Source organism: Panthera uncia, chromosome D2 (genome assembly GCF_023721935.1).
Source record: "Panthera uncia isolate 11264 chromosome D2, Puncia_PCG_1.0, whole genome shotgun sequence".
Classification (NCBI taxonomy): Eukaryota; Metazoa; Chordata; class Mammalia; order Carnivora; family Felidae; genus Panthera; species Panthera uncia.
The window spans coordinates 73,137,173-73,152,119 of record NC_064818.1 but is presented as its reverse complement, the minus strand read 5'-3'; the positions used below and the strand labels follow the sequence as shown (position 1 = coordinate 73,152,119).

General features: G+C 44.8%; 1 protein-coding gene across 1 annotated transcript; it reads left to right on the top strand.

Moving 5' to 3' along the window:
• The first annotated feature begins 3,542 nt into the window (after positions 1-3,542).
• Positions 3,543-14,102, top strand: PRDX3 (peroxiredoxin 3). The gene is made up of 7 exons (XM_049646562.1): positions 3,543-3,615; positions 5,229-5,364; positions 8,548-8,689; positions 9,738-9,873; positions 10,688-10,791; positions 12,778-12,943; positions 13,280-14,102. The coding sequence occupies exons 1-7, from the start codon at positions 3,580-3,582 to the stop codon at positions 13,331-13,333; spliced, it is 774 nt and encodes a 257-aa protein (XP_049502519.1). The 5' UTR covers positions 3,543-3,579; the 3' UTR covers positions 13,334-14,102.
• Positions 14,103-14,947: the final 845 nt, after the last annotated feature.

Sequence of the window (14,947 nt, the reverse complement as noted above, 5' to 3'; positions counted from 1 at the left end):
AGGACTAACTAAAACTTCAAAATTTTAAAACTGAAACCAAGATGAATAAGCCTAATCATGAGGGAACTCCGCTGTGCTTTGTGGTTCATCACAGTGAAGTTTAGTTATGAACCAAACTGCCTATGTGTGGAAACTTAGATGTGCATAAAATAGGAGAGAGAGGTGCCCTTGCAAATGCTGGAGAAAAAGAGAGGTGGACAGTAAAGGACTATGGGTCTAAGGAACATGGAAAGAGAATGCGACCCCTTGCCTTTTCTTTGCCTCCTCCCCCTCACCTTTGCCAGCTCACATACTGGCTGGCCAGGTGTGAAGATGTTCTGGGTTCTGGTCCTCTCCTTCCAAGCAGCTGCGTGACTTTGGGAAGGTCTCTCCATCTCTAAAAGTCTGTTTTTGTGTCTACAAGACCAGTGCTCTAACCCTTGAGCTATGGAGCCTGTTTTTACAGTGTCTACAAAATCACAGGGCTAGACCACAGCATCATTTTTGTATTTGTTGTTAGTTTCTATTTCTTCTTCTTTTTTTAAAATTGGGGTAGGGGTGCCTGCGTGGCTCAGTCTGTTAAGTTTCTGTCTGACTTCGGCTCAGGTCGTGGTCTCACAGTTTGTGGGTTCGAGCCCCATGTCAGGCTCTGTGCTGACAGTGCAGAGCCTGCTTGGGATTCTCTCTCTCTCTCTGCCCCCCTCCCCAACTCGCAAGGTCACACTCTAAATAAATAAATACATACCTAAGAAAAACTCAGATAAAGTGACGTAAAATTCACATGACATAGAATTAACCACTTTAAAGTGTACAGTCCAATGATATTGAGAACATTCACTACATTGTGCAATCACCACTTCTATGTAGTTCCAAAACATTTCCGTCACCCCAAAAGAAAACCCTGTACCATTAAGCAGTCAGTCCCCTTGCCTCCTCCTCCTCCCAGCACTTGGCAATTGCCAATTTGCTTTCAGTTTCTATGGATTTACTTGTTTTACATATTTCATATGAAAGGAATCATACATCTGGCCTTTGGGGTCCGGCTTCTTTTACTCAGCATAATGCTTTTTTTGAGCTCATCCCTCTTACAGTAGGTATCAATCCTTCATTCCTTTGTATGGATTAATAATATTCCTAAAGACTACAGTATGATTTTGAGTTCCAATAGTTTGACCCCCTTTCCTTTTCAAACATCTGTTCATAAACACATTATGAGCAGCAATTAAAAAGAAGGCAGGTACTAAGGGGAAATACTTGGGGTGCCTGGGTGGCTCAGTCAGTTAAGTGTCCGACTCGGTTTCGGCTCAGGTCATGATCTCATGGTTCGTGAGTTCGAGCCCCACATTGGGCTCTGTGCTGACAGTGCAGAGCTTGCTTGGGATTCTCTCTCCCTCTCTCTCTGCCCCTCCCCTGCTCACTCTATCTCTCTCTCAAAATAAATAAATAAACATTTTTTAAAAATAAGGGGAAATTGTTGAGAAATGTGTAGCCCCTTGCTTTATATTTATATATATATAAATTTATATATATGTTTATATATAAACTTATATATATAAATTTATATGTATATAAACTTATATATATAAATTTATATATATAAAGCAAGGGGCTACAAATATATATAAGCATATATATATTTGCTTATATTATAGTTATATATATTTTTTAATATATATAATATATATATATTCAATTGGAGTATAACATTTAAAAGTGCCCAAGTGTACAGCTTCATGAACGCTCACAAAGTAAATACAACTATTAACTTTAAGCTGGGTCAACACACAATATATTATTCACACCCCATTCTTGTCTTCTCATTACCCGCCCCCAATTCTCTCTTTCTCAAGGTACCACCATTCTGACTTCAAATGCTATACGTTAGGTTTTCCTGTTTTTGAACTTCATGTAAAGGGCACCACAGATTATCAATGCTTTTACATCTGGCTTCTTTCACTCAGTATTACGTTTGTGAGACTCTGGCACTCTGTTGCATGTCATTGCGGTACATTCATTCTCGTTGTTGTACGGTATTAATAATATCGCAATCTACTTATCCGTTCTGTGGGTGATGGGCACGTGAGTAGTTTTAGCTCTGTGCCATATAATAGTGTTGCTGTGAACATTCTAGCCTGTTTTCATAAACTGATGCTCACACATCTTTTGGGCATATGCCTAGGACTGAAATTATTTGAGTCATATATTCAGCTTTACTAATACGGACACAGAATTTTCCAAAATGGTCAGACCATTTTTGATTCTCATCTCTTGCTTCTAAGATAATCCTTTCCAAAGCATGGGGCTAGTACCCATCGCCATACTAGTGTTGCATAAAAGGATCTATGTGAGGAGCAAAACAAATAACATCAGGCTCCAAAGTGAGAAAATTATTGCCCGTTTAATGCTCTTTCAGTCCTTCTGATTACATAAAGAGAATCCCATGTGAGGTTGCTAGCTACCTCTCTGTCTGTTTTTATAAAAAGTCTCGGACTCTCAGCAGGCAACTGTATCTACTTGATACTTAATAACATTTTGTTTTCATGTATTTGTTTTAATTACTTTCTACTTATCGCAAGCAATGAAAGGTTTCTCATTTTAGTTATTTAGTATTTTCTTTCAAACAAATTCATTTAAGGGGTGGCTGGGTGGCTCAGCTGGTTAAGCGTCTGACTCGGGACCTCAGCTCAGGTCCTGATCACACTGTCAAGCCCTGTGTTGGGCTCTGTGCTGGGCGTGAAGCCTACTTAAAATAATAATAATAATAATAATAATAATAATTCACTTAATTTTTTCAAAAGTGAGTCAACTTAAAGAAAATAGTAAACAATATGCAGATGATATGCAGCTTCCAGAAACGAAGTTGGTAGTGGAATGACTCCTGTTTGGAAAATACCCACTTAGAGTGTGCATTTATTTACCAGAAGGCCTCCGTGTGATTTTTATCTGCATTTGATGAGCTTACTTCAGAGTACCAGGCTCACCACTGAGCACTTGGCTTTACTAATCGACAGAAGACAAATTTTAAATTTGTTCCAATTCTAATTTGCGGAAGAGAGGCCAAAATGAAGTCCATACACCATTACAAAGGTCTTCAAATACCAAAAACTTGATGTGTCTGACCAGCTTGGCTTATTAATGGACAAAAATCGCATTGAAATTACTTCATTTCATGCAGAAGTCAGAAGGCTCTACTTGATGCCTAAACAGATATGAGAACCTTTTGCAGAACCGGTAGAAACAGTCATCCACACAGGTTAACAACAAAAATCCGTAGAAATATGAAACTAAATATCTAGTTCCCCACCTGGATTAGTCCTTTTTGGATTGGGGCGACAATTAGAGACCAAGTGTTGCTTTCCCCAACATTCGGCTACTCAGAAGCCACAACGGGAATCTTCTCATAACTAGGGCTGAGGCGCCCAACACGTAAGTTAACGCGGGGAAGCAGAAGGTAAGTTGAGGCGAGGAATCGAAAGGCCACGAGGACTTCTCTCCGCCCCCGCTCCGGCCCAGGCCCCGCCCCGCCGCCGAGGTCCCGCCCCCACATGCCCCGCCTCCTCCGCTTCCCAGTCGGCTTCGCGAGTCCCGCGCGCACTGGAGATGGCGGCCGCGGTGGGAAGGTTTCTCCGGGCCTCGGTGAGTGGCTGCAGACAGGGGACAGGCGCGGAGACACTGCAGTGGCACCGAGATCGTAGTTCCCAAGCAGGATCCTGCTCTCTGCCGTCTGGGGGCCTTTCGCCCTTCTTGGAGGGCACCAGCGGGTAACGGACCCCAGAGGCCTCTCCTCTAGGGAATGTGCCTGCGCAGAATCATCCTCCCCCCGCCCCCCGCCTCCTCCTAGCTGTCCCCTCTTCTAATCCCTCCTCACCCAGGAGTCGCGGGTCCCCAGGCCTTTTTCCACCTGAGCACCTGGTCCCGGAGGCAGGCGACCTGGGCTCTGTTCCCTGTTCTGTAGCCTACTCTGTGACCTTGGACTGACTTTCCGAACCTCAGTTTGCTACCCTCCCTTACCTTAAGATAGAAAGAGTGATGGCCTACATCAGGGCGTTGCTGTGAGCATCCACTAGATGCTGGATGGAAACCAAAGTGGTAAAGTACCAAGTGCTAAAGTGCAAAAGGCACTTCCCTTCTCCCACCCCAGGTCTGTCCCCACGCTTCTCAGGCAAAGCCTAATTCCCTCTTGGTACCCACCCTCCCCTTTCTCCTGGCGGGGTTCAACGCAGGCTCCTTCTTCCTGAGTCATGCTAGACACTGTAGTTGAGCACACAATTGCCTTGAGCCCTGTACACACTTTGCCGGAGGCTGAACTTTGCTCTGCTTGTTTGCTTATCTGTGAGGCCTTGTCTTTTCTGGGAAAACCTTGACGTGGTAGAAATTGCTTAGCAGATCATGCTGGTAAAGGGCTTAAATACACAGAGCATGGCCAAGTCCTCTTGGTTTTTGGATCCTCTGTGTTGTTCTTAAGAGCATGGCATCTTTACGGTCTTATAATTCCCCTCTGCCTTGCAAGATTTTAAACAAATTATTTATATACTTTTAAAATAAAAGTTATATCTGTATAAGATGTACAACGTGATGATTCGATATACATAATGAAATGATTACGACCGTCAAACTAACATATCCCTTCACATAATTCCCTTTTTTGTGTGTGATGAGTGTGCCTGAAATCTATTCTCTTAGCAAATTCCCAGGGTTCAATATAGTATTATTAAGTATAGTCATCATACCCCTCTACATTAGATCTCTAGACTTATTCACTTTGCATAACTGCAACCATGTACCCTTTTACCAACATCTCCCCATTCTCCTCTTGCAGTCTTGAAGGAGAAGGAGGCAGAAGAGAATGTTAGGAACATGAAGATTCAAGGGTGCCTGGGTGGCTCAGTTGGTTAAGTGTCCGACTCTTGGTTTTAACTCAGGTCGTGATCTCACAAATTGTGAGTTCCAGCCCCACATTGGGCTCTGCCGTGATGGTGTGGAGCCTGCTTGGGATTTTCTCTCTCCCTCCCTCTCTCTCTCTCTCTCTCTGCCCCTCCCCTGTTCATTCTCGCTCTCTCTCGAAATTAAAAAAAAAAAAAAAAAGAACATGGAGATTCAATCTATGCTCTTAGAGTTTTAGGTTTGATATTTGATTCACAGGATCAAGGATAGCTGAGCCCACCAATGGCCTGATGCCCTTTCAGCAGGGCCAGCCTTCAGCTACCGTTCTGGGGCTACTTCCTAATATAAAGTGTTTCTCTTTCCAGGTTGCCCGACATGTGAGTGCTATTCCTTGGGGTATCTCTGCCTCTGCAGCCCTTCGACCTGCTGCTTCCCGAAGAACATGCTTGACAAACGTATTGTGGTCTGGTTCTGCTCAAGCAAAATTGGCTTTTAGCAGCAGTAAGTGTTAATGCCTTGGGTTGACCCTAGAATGAAAACAGGAATCCTCATCTCAGGACAAGGGTTCTGAACCCTGTCTATGTCTGAACCCTCACTTGGGAAGATTTTTTTTTTTTTAATTTATTTTTGAGACAGAGAAAGAGAGCGAACGGGGGAGGGTCAGAGAGAGGGAGACACAGAATCTGAAGCAGGCTCCAGGCTCTGAGCTGTCAGCACAGAGCTCAATGCGGGGCTCGAACTCACGGACTGTGAGATCACGACCTGAGCCGGAGTCAGATGCTTTACTGACTGAGCTACCCAGGCGCCCCGGGAAGATTTTGAAGACATACCACTGCCCCAGTCCCACTACAGACAAATTAAGTCAATCCCTGAGGTGTGAGACTGGGACATCATTTTTTTTTTAATGGAAAAGCAGTTGATATGACAATATTATTAGTTTCAGGTGTACAACGTAGCGATTCAAGATTTATATACATTAGGTGGTGATCACCATGATAAACCTAGCTACGGGCTGTCACCGTACAAAGTTGTTACGGTATTATTAACTGTCTTCACTGTGCTGTGCATGGCACTCCACCCCTGTCTGTCCATTTGTAACTGGAAGTTCCTACCTTTTAATCCCCTTATCAGTATATTTTAAAAGCTCTCCGGGTAATTGTGATGTCCAGTCAAAATTGAGAATTGCTGGGGCGCCTGGGTGGCTCAGTCGGTTAAGCGTCCGACTTCAGCCAGGTCACGATCTCGCGGTCCGTGAGTTCGAGCCCCGCGTCGGGCTCTGGGCTGATGGCTCAGATCCTGGAGCCTGCTTCCGGTTCTGTGTCTCCCTCTCTCTCTGCCCCTCCCCCGTTCATGCTCTGTCTCTCTCTGTCTCAAAATAAATAAATGTTAAAAAAAAAAAAATTAAAAAAAAAAAAAAATTGAGAATTGCTGAGGCAGACAGCCCTTGTGTCACATTACCATTTTGGTCATCAGAGGTTTAAATCCTCTGTGTTGAGGAGCATGGAGGGAGGGAGGTGGTACTCAGATACCTCTGGGCCTCGCTGTGTATGAGGGGATGTGAGGTAACCAGAAGTGGCCAACAGCCTGTCGGAACCAAGGCTTTTGGATTCAGACCTGTGTGCTGGTTCTAGCTGGCCACATGAGAGCATGGACTCCTCCAGGACCTGAGTAAAACAAGGCTATTTCTTGAGATTTACACTCCCATTTTCTAGAATGTGGGTTTTGCGAAGATGAGCCTCAGATGAGCGGTATTTGAAAATACCTCCTTTAAATTTGTCCCACCTTGGGGCGCCTGGGTGGCGCAGTCGGTTAAGCGTCCGACTTCAGCCAGGTCACGATCTCGCGGTCCGTGAGTTCGAGCCCCGCGTCGGGCTCTGGGCTGATGGCTCGGAGCCTGGAGCCTGTTTCCGATTCTGTGTCTCCCTCTCTCTCTGACCCTCCCCCGTTCATGCTCGGTCTCTCTCTGTCCCAAAAATAAATAAAAAATGTTGAAAAAAAAATCATAAATTTGTCCCACCTTGTAAAAAGCACGTGCAACATGTAATCGCTTGAGAAATATACTTCAGCAAAGCCTTTGCTAATTTTACTACCCTGGAGCTTTAGAAAAAATTTCTAGTAATTTGACGCCCCACATATAAAACTTTCCTTGTCCCCTGTCCCAGACCCACTCCAGCGGCCCCCACCGTTTCTGAAGCCTGGGTATTTTGACACTTTGTGGCAAGTTGCCAGTGGAAGCAAGTCCTCTCTAGTTCTGACACATGTCTCGTACCCTTTCCTTCCTTCCTGTCCTCTCAGGCACACCCCTCCTGTCCATACCTCTCATTTAGATAACTGCAACGCCCTCCTACCATCAGTCTCCCTTCCTCCTGCTCCCCTTACCCTCCCCTGCCAGACTAACCCTCCCAAGAAGAGTTGACTCATCTTCCATCTCCTGTGTGTCAACCTCCTGTGTGAAACCTCCAGTGAGGACTCTGTCTTTTTTTTTTTTTTTTTTTTTTTTAAGAACAAACTCTAGCCTGATATTTCAGGGCTGTCACAGCCTGGCTTTCAGTCATTCTTGCTTTGTCTCTCACACTTCCTTCCACACACCTGCTCTCTCTGTTCTTTGTTTGTTTGTTTAATGTTTTTTATTTATTTATTTTTAAATTTTTTTTTTTTAACATTTATTTTTGAGACAGAGAGAGACAGAGCATGAATGGGGGAGGGTCAGAGAGAGAGGGAGACACAGAATCCGAAACAGGCTCCAGGCTCTGAGCAGTCAGCACAGAGCCCGACGCGGGGCTCAAACTCACGGACCGTGAGATCACGACCTGAGCTGAAGTCGGACGCTTAACCGACTGAGCCACCCAGGCGCCCCTAATGTTTTTTATTTTTAAGAGAGAGAACGCACACACGAACCGGGGAGGGGCAGAGAGAGGGAGACAGAATGCAAAACAGGCTCCAGGCTCTGAGCTGTCCGCACAGAGCCCGACGCGGGGCTCGAACCCACGAACCACGAGATCATGACCTGAGCTAAAGTCGGACGCTTAACCGACTAAGCCACCCAGGTGTTCCTGCTCTCTCTGTTCTAATCAAACTGTGCCACAGGCTGTTCCCCACACTTGCCCAGTTCCCTCCTCCATGCCGTTTGCCCTGTCCCACGTGGCCTTGACAAAATCTAACCCATATTTAGAATCCACGTCTGGGCTCATGTCTTCCTCGGTTCTGTCTTAATGCCATCCCTACCGTCTCTGGCATCATCTTTTTCAGCTTTTTAGTCCCCATAGTACTTTGAATTGAATTTGTATACAGTCTAGACTACAGAAGGTGGGGGGGAAATGACCTAAGATGTACAGTTGAACTGAACCTTTTATTTATTTATTTTTTAATGTTTATTTATTTTTGAGACAGAGAGAGACAGAGCATGAATGGGGGAGGGTCAGAGAGAGGGAGACACAGAATCCGAAACAGGCTCCAGGCTCTGAGCCCTCAGCACAGAGCCCGACGCGGGGCTCGAACTCACAGACCGCGAGCTCGTGACCTGAGCCGAAGTCGGCCGCTTAACCGACTGAGCCACCCAGGCGCCCCTGAACTGAACCTTTTAATTTATACTACTAATTAGTTACTGTGAGAGATTTGAATAAAGTCAAGTAGGCGCGTGAATAAGCAGATGATGAACTGTACGTGCGTGTGGGCTTCCTTCAGGTTCTTCGTACCATGCTCCTGCCGTCACCCAGCACGCACCCTATTTTAAGGGCACTGCCGTTGTCAACGGAGAGTTCAAAGACCTAAGCCTTGATGACTTTAAGGGGAAATATTTGGTGCTTTTCTTCTATCCTTTGGACTTGTAAGTATAATTTCTGTGATGCTTGATGTCATTCTGAGAGCCAGCAAAGGTCTCTGCTTCCCCCTGACATTTCCTATCTCTGGTTGCTCTTCTGGTCAAGGGAAGGGTTCTTTGGGTTATTTATCGCCAGTGGCCTTGCTGAGTACAGCTTGCAGCTGCAGCTAATCTGATACCTGTAGAGGATGAGGTGGCATTCTTAGTGGGGTTGGGTTTTGATATAGCTGTTTTCTGTACTCCAGAGCAGTGGTGTCTGTAAGCCAGTCTGTCTGCAAGGAAGCTTTCATTGGCCTGGAGGAAAATGAGAAAAGTAAAGATAGTAATAAAATGAGTTTTCTCATAAAGTTATTTATTTTTGGGCACGCCTGGGTGGCTCAGTCGGTTAAGTGTCCAACTCCGGCTCAGGTCATGATCTTGCAGCCCGTGAGTTCGAGCCCCGCGTCAGGCTCTGTGCTGATAGCTCAGAGCCTGGAGCCTGTTTCGGATTCTGTGTCTCCCTCTCTCTGACCCTCCCCCGTTTATGCTCTGTCTCTCTCTGTCTCAAAAATAAATAAAGGTTAAAAAAAAAAAAAATTAAAAATAAATAAATAAATAAAGTTATTTATTTTTTTCTTTATTCTTAGACTATGCCTCTTTTCCCCTGCCCACCCCCATTTTTTGATATGATTTTTTTTTTTTATGTTTGAGAGAGAGAGAGAGAGAGAGAGAGAGGGTGAGCGCGTGCTTGCAAGCAGGTAAGGGGCAGGCAGAGAGGGCAACAGAGGATCCGAAGCAGGCTCTGTGCTGACAGCAGAGAGCCTGATGTGGGCTCGAACTCACGAACCATGACATCATAACCTGAACCAAAGTCAGCTCCTTGACTGACTGAGCCACCCAGGCATCCCTTGTGATATGATTCTTCAATAGAAAGGGAAGTCCATTGAGGGTGGTTAACCATTTTTGCTTTTTTCACCTATAAGCAAGTGGAACTAGTCTTCAGACTACGTATCGTTTAAATTCTAAATCCTTGTTTTTAAATTCTCTGATGGGAATTGCTTCCCTTTTTTTCTAGCACCTTTGTGTGTCCTACCGAAATTGTTGCTTTTAGCGACAAAGCCAATGAGTTTCACGATGTGAACTGTGAAGTTGTTGCAGTTTCGGTGGATTCCCACTTCACCCATCTTGCCTGGATAAACACACCACGGAAGGTACAGACCTCAGTTACCCTACGTTTGCAGTTAGCTTCCTAAAGACTGGAAAGATCCCATGAAAGACTAGCCTAGAAGTTGTTAGAGCATGATTAGTCTGAAATAGGCGTTCATAGGTCCTAAACTCCCGGCAAATTCTGTTAAACTCTCGCCATATCTCCCTCCACATTGCCTGGATTTACTGCCCACCACTCGTGTGTTTTCCAGGGTACAAACAGTAACAGAGACCAGTCTCAGCAGAGCGGGGCAGACCCAGCTGGGCATGGCTGCCTCCTCTCTGACCTGTACCTTATACATCCCACATACCCGGCCTGGCTTGTGGGACGGTGGTTAATAATTTCACTCTTTTGCATGATCATTGTTCCTGCCTGAAAAGTTGCTTGGGAGAATCAAAATTTCTAGCTGTGTTCCCAGCCTGTCAATACCAAACTATTCAAAGTCTTTATTACTCTTCCATTTTTATGCTATAGAAATTAATCTTCAAGTAAGAGAATACTTCAAGAATTAGGAAAAGAAAGTTTTACAGTATGAGCTGGGTTTAAATCCTGCCTCTGTCCCTTTCTAGCTGTGACCTGGAACAAGTTACCTAACCTTTGTGTGCCTCCAGTTTCCTCACCTGTAAAAAGGTGATTGTCATGGTATCTGCTCCAGGATGGTTGGGAGGAGGAAGTGAGTTAACAGAAAGAGCTTAGAGCAGCACTCGGCCTGCTGTCGGTGCTCAGTCCCGCTGCCTGCTGCCATTCTTGTTGGCCTCAGACATCATGTTACCTGGCTGAGACAGTGTAACAGCCCGTCGCGTTTGCATTTTTATTAGAATGGCGGTTTGGGCCACATGAACATCGCACTCTTGTCAGATTTGACTAAACAGATGTCCCGAGACTACGGCGTGCTGTTAGAAGGCCCTGGTATTGCTCTAAGGTAAGATCCTGTTCCTTATGAACTTAAACTTTGTTTTTCGTGTTTAGCATCATCTCACTTCTTCGGGGATTTGTAGAGACCTCGGTAAAGCGCTTTGAAGCCCAGAAAGCCTTCATTCACCTTAGCTTTAGTAGCGCCAGTGAGTGCCTGCTGCGAGGGTTGGCAGAGGCTTTCAGAATGGCTGTGACAGACCCGCCCCCTGCAGCACCCTGAGTGTTGATGGTCACACTGCTGCACTTGCCCTAACCACCTGGGAGCTGCTTTCGTGGTGGGGGGTAGGGGGTGCACTCCTGGCGTGTTTGGGGAGGGGGAGACCAGCAGCCCATAGGAGTCAGGAAGCTGGCGTGGGTGAGATCTTATTCAAGCCCGAGTCAGACCAGAGTTTGAATTTTGTTTTTTAACCCAGCTATTTGTTTAACAGCTGTAGGACTTTGGGAAAGTTAATGTAACCTCTCTGAGTCCCACTTTTCCTTTCACTGAACTGAAAATGTACCTCCCAGGTTGGTTGGGAGGGCTAAATAAGGGGAGGCAGCCAAAGTTTACAGCACAGGTTCTGGTAGCTGTGAAGACCTTTGTCCCAGAATGTCATTTCTGTCCTCGTGCTTTCAGTAGTTAGAGCTTCATTCCTTTGAGTGTTGAAGCTTTCCTTCTCTAACAGTCCTATATGCAGGAATGCAGGCTTCCTGCAGGGGGGTGGGGGCGGGGCAGAGAATAAGAACTTAGGCCTTAGAATGGCATCTTGATGACCACTGAGTGAAGGAGGGTTGGGCAGAACTTCACCTCCAGGAAGCCGATGAGGACCTCACTGGGATGCACCTAGCAGTTTTGCTGGGGCTGGTTGGAACCTACTCACCTGCTCTGTCTTGGTACCTCACTCTTCTCTGGCCCACTTTCCTTTTGGGTTTTCCCTGGGATTTTAGTTCTCCACCTTGGAGTTTGGGCCTTTTTTACTCCAGGCAGAGTCTCTCTTTCTTTAATAAACTAAAGCCTGGCTTTGGCAAAGTTGGCTAGGGAAGGAGAAAAGGAGTGCTGGCTTTTTCCTCCCAGGCTCCCTTCCATGTCGGGTCTTGCTGGTGTTGCCGTTACTTCCCTGCTAGTTTCACCATTAGGATTGACAAGGGAGGGTAACCGAGTCTGGTTCGTAAGATGAGGCTTTCGTTCTGGAGTCTGTGGGCTCCGTCCTCGCTCTGCATCTGCACCATGGACTCCAGCTTGGCTCCTCTCTCTTGAGCATGCGCCAGGACCGCTGAAAGCCTCAAAGCCCAGACCCCCAAGAGCCGGGCCCAGGGAGGAAGAAGCACCATTTTACCTTGCTGTTTTCTCTTACTTGCTTCTTCCCTGAACAGTGAACACTTGGAATGCCACACCCTTTTAAGATGGGCTGTTAAAACCTGTGGTTTAAACATATCTGCATATGTCATAGTAACACCAACACTTGTACAGAAGATGAACATAGACTTTGGTTTTTCCTTTAGATTTCTGCCCTGAGGCCTTATTTAAGGCCATTAAATTCTTTCTGCAAAGATTTCCCCTGGGATTTTCCACCATTTCCCCAAGAATTCACTCATTTCATAAGTATTTACTGAATATAGATAAAATACATCTCTGTCTTTTCCTTTTGCCTATGGTTTCTTGCCAAGGTTTGATATGGCAGCTCAAAGAACACCTGCTAAATATCACTAATAAGTGAAAGAAGTCTTTGCTCTCCATGACTTTTAGACTGTGTGACAGTCCAGTCACATTTGCAAAGGTGACTACCTGCTTTCCGTGTTGTCCTGGTCCAGTCACACCTTTGTTAAGGCATCTCATCAATAGGAGATGATCAGCTTTTTATATAACAATGAAAACACCATGTTTAAGCATATGATTGAATTTAAGAAATGCTTTATTGATGAGAATTAAAGACAAAAGTGGGTAGAAGTTAGACTTTCTAGTTCTCTCTAGAACATTCTACCGAAGTACTAATGAGCACAAATTCTCATGCAGAGGTCTCTTCATAATTGACCCCAATGGAGTCATCAAGCATTTGAGTGTCAATGATCTCCCTGTGGGCCGAAGTGTGGAAGAGACCCTCCGTTTGGTGAAGGCATTCCAGTTTGTGGAAACCCATGGAGAAGTCTGCCCAGCAAACTGGACCCCGGATTCTCCTACAGTAGGTTTCTTTTCCAAAAGCAATGAGGTCCCAGCATAAGGATCCCAGGTCCTCATTGCCTCAAGAGATGCTGGCCTGGAGCACCCACAAAAGAACCCACCCTTGGTGCCAGGGTGCAGATAGTGTGCAAATGGGTGAGGCTGCTGAGGGGTGGGGGTTGGGGTGGGATCAGGGATCAGGCAGGCTGTTAAAACAATGTCCATCCATGCATTTTAGAGGAAACAGACCACACTTTAAAAAGTAAAAGAACTTTGGGTTAAAAACTGAGCTTTCAACTCACTTTTGAGACTGTTATCTTAAAGGCAGTTACCTGATTAAATGTTTTCGTACTTTCAGATCAAGCCACATCCAGCTGCTTCCAAAGAGTACTTTGAGAAGGTAAATCAGTAGGTCATCCATCCCCTGCTACCTGCAGCTTCTCCCATCAGAAAGAACCACATTTGGACTCAACTATTAGCATTTCAAAGACGATGATTTCTAGAAGATGAAAAACCAATTATGTTTGCATTCATAAATAATACTCTGAATGTTTTCTTTTTGTGACATTGGCTAAGGCTTTTTTAAATGTACTCACACATACAAAGCGTCCTTTATTGGTAACCTCTTGGTGGCTAGTTTGTAGAATTTGCTAGTTCACCTATTCCTTCAATTGTGTCTTCAATGGGAAGAGCAAACACTCTTCTTTCTCAGCCTTACTCGAACTTTTCTGTGCAGCAGAGAAGTCAAACGAGCCCCCAAAGCTTCTGATCAAGGGTCCTGAAATTTTCTTCTTGGATTTGTTTGTACTAAACTGAATTTTCTTTTCAGGTAACAAAGATCATAGTTTGAAGGTGTTAATGTCAGTAGTCTGCTTTAACTCTTGCAGTGGATGTATATGTACTTGAAACAAATGTGAATCATGTTTTTAAAAAAACACAGTGACAAATGACTTAAGCGATCATGCGTGTTTCTCTTCCCTGAGATTAAAATAGTTATTTTACTTATTTGCTAGCTGACATAGTGTCCACAAATATTGTAGATATTGATTGGGCGTAATTATAAAGCATATTTATTGAATCCAGTAATTGCATTTTGAAATCATTATAATTATTTTCTTTTCTGAAGTGCTCAATGTAAAGTACATAATAAACATTTTAAAATATTTGCATGCTCAACACCATTAATTGTTGGTTCGGCTTATGTTGTGAGGCTCTAGGTCTCCTTCTGATTAGATCAGCAAACATTTATGGAGCATTTAGCTCAGGGCCCCCAAATATGAGTAAGATGCTGGCTCTGTACCCAAGGAACTCAAGTTAGGGCAAGAGAGATATGGAAGCATCTATTCATTATATCAGTAAATCCTGGGTGCTGTTTTGGAAGCATAAGGGTGAACAAAAAGAGACAACCCCCTTCCTTCATGCAGTTACATTCCAGAGAGGGAAACCCAATAAATATAATAAAAATACATAGAATGTTTGAAAGGGAAATAAAGTAGAGTAGGGGGCTAGAGCAGAGAATTGAGATGTTCTAGATGGGGTCGTCAGGAAGGCCTTAAAGTCAATGTCCAGGTCCGTTTTCTCATCTGTAAAATGAGGGCAATAATTGTCATACCTCAGGGTTTTGATGAGGATCAAGTGAGATAAAACATGTAGAAAATGAGGGTGCTAGGCAAAGGGTTTGGCAAGTGCAAAGGGCCTGAGGCAAGAGTAGGCGTAGAGTGGATGAAGAATTGAAGGGGCTGTGAGACTGCAGTGGTGAAGGAGGAGAATGGTCAAGGGGAGCCCAGAGTGCCTAATGGATAAACTGGGGACTTTGGATTCTCTTCTAAGAATTCAGAAGGTTTAGAATTTAGAAGGTCTCTTCGAAGGTTTTGACTGACAAGAGTCGCCTCAAGCGCTTTTCTAGGAGGATCACTCTGGCTCCTTTGTTAAGACTAGACTATAAGGGTCCAGAGAAGAGAAGCTGAGCTGGATTTGACATACTTGAGGGTAGAGCCAACAGAAAATACTACAGGTGTGCTAAATA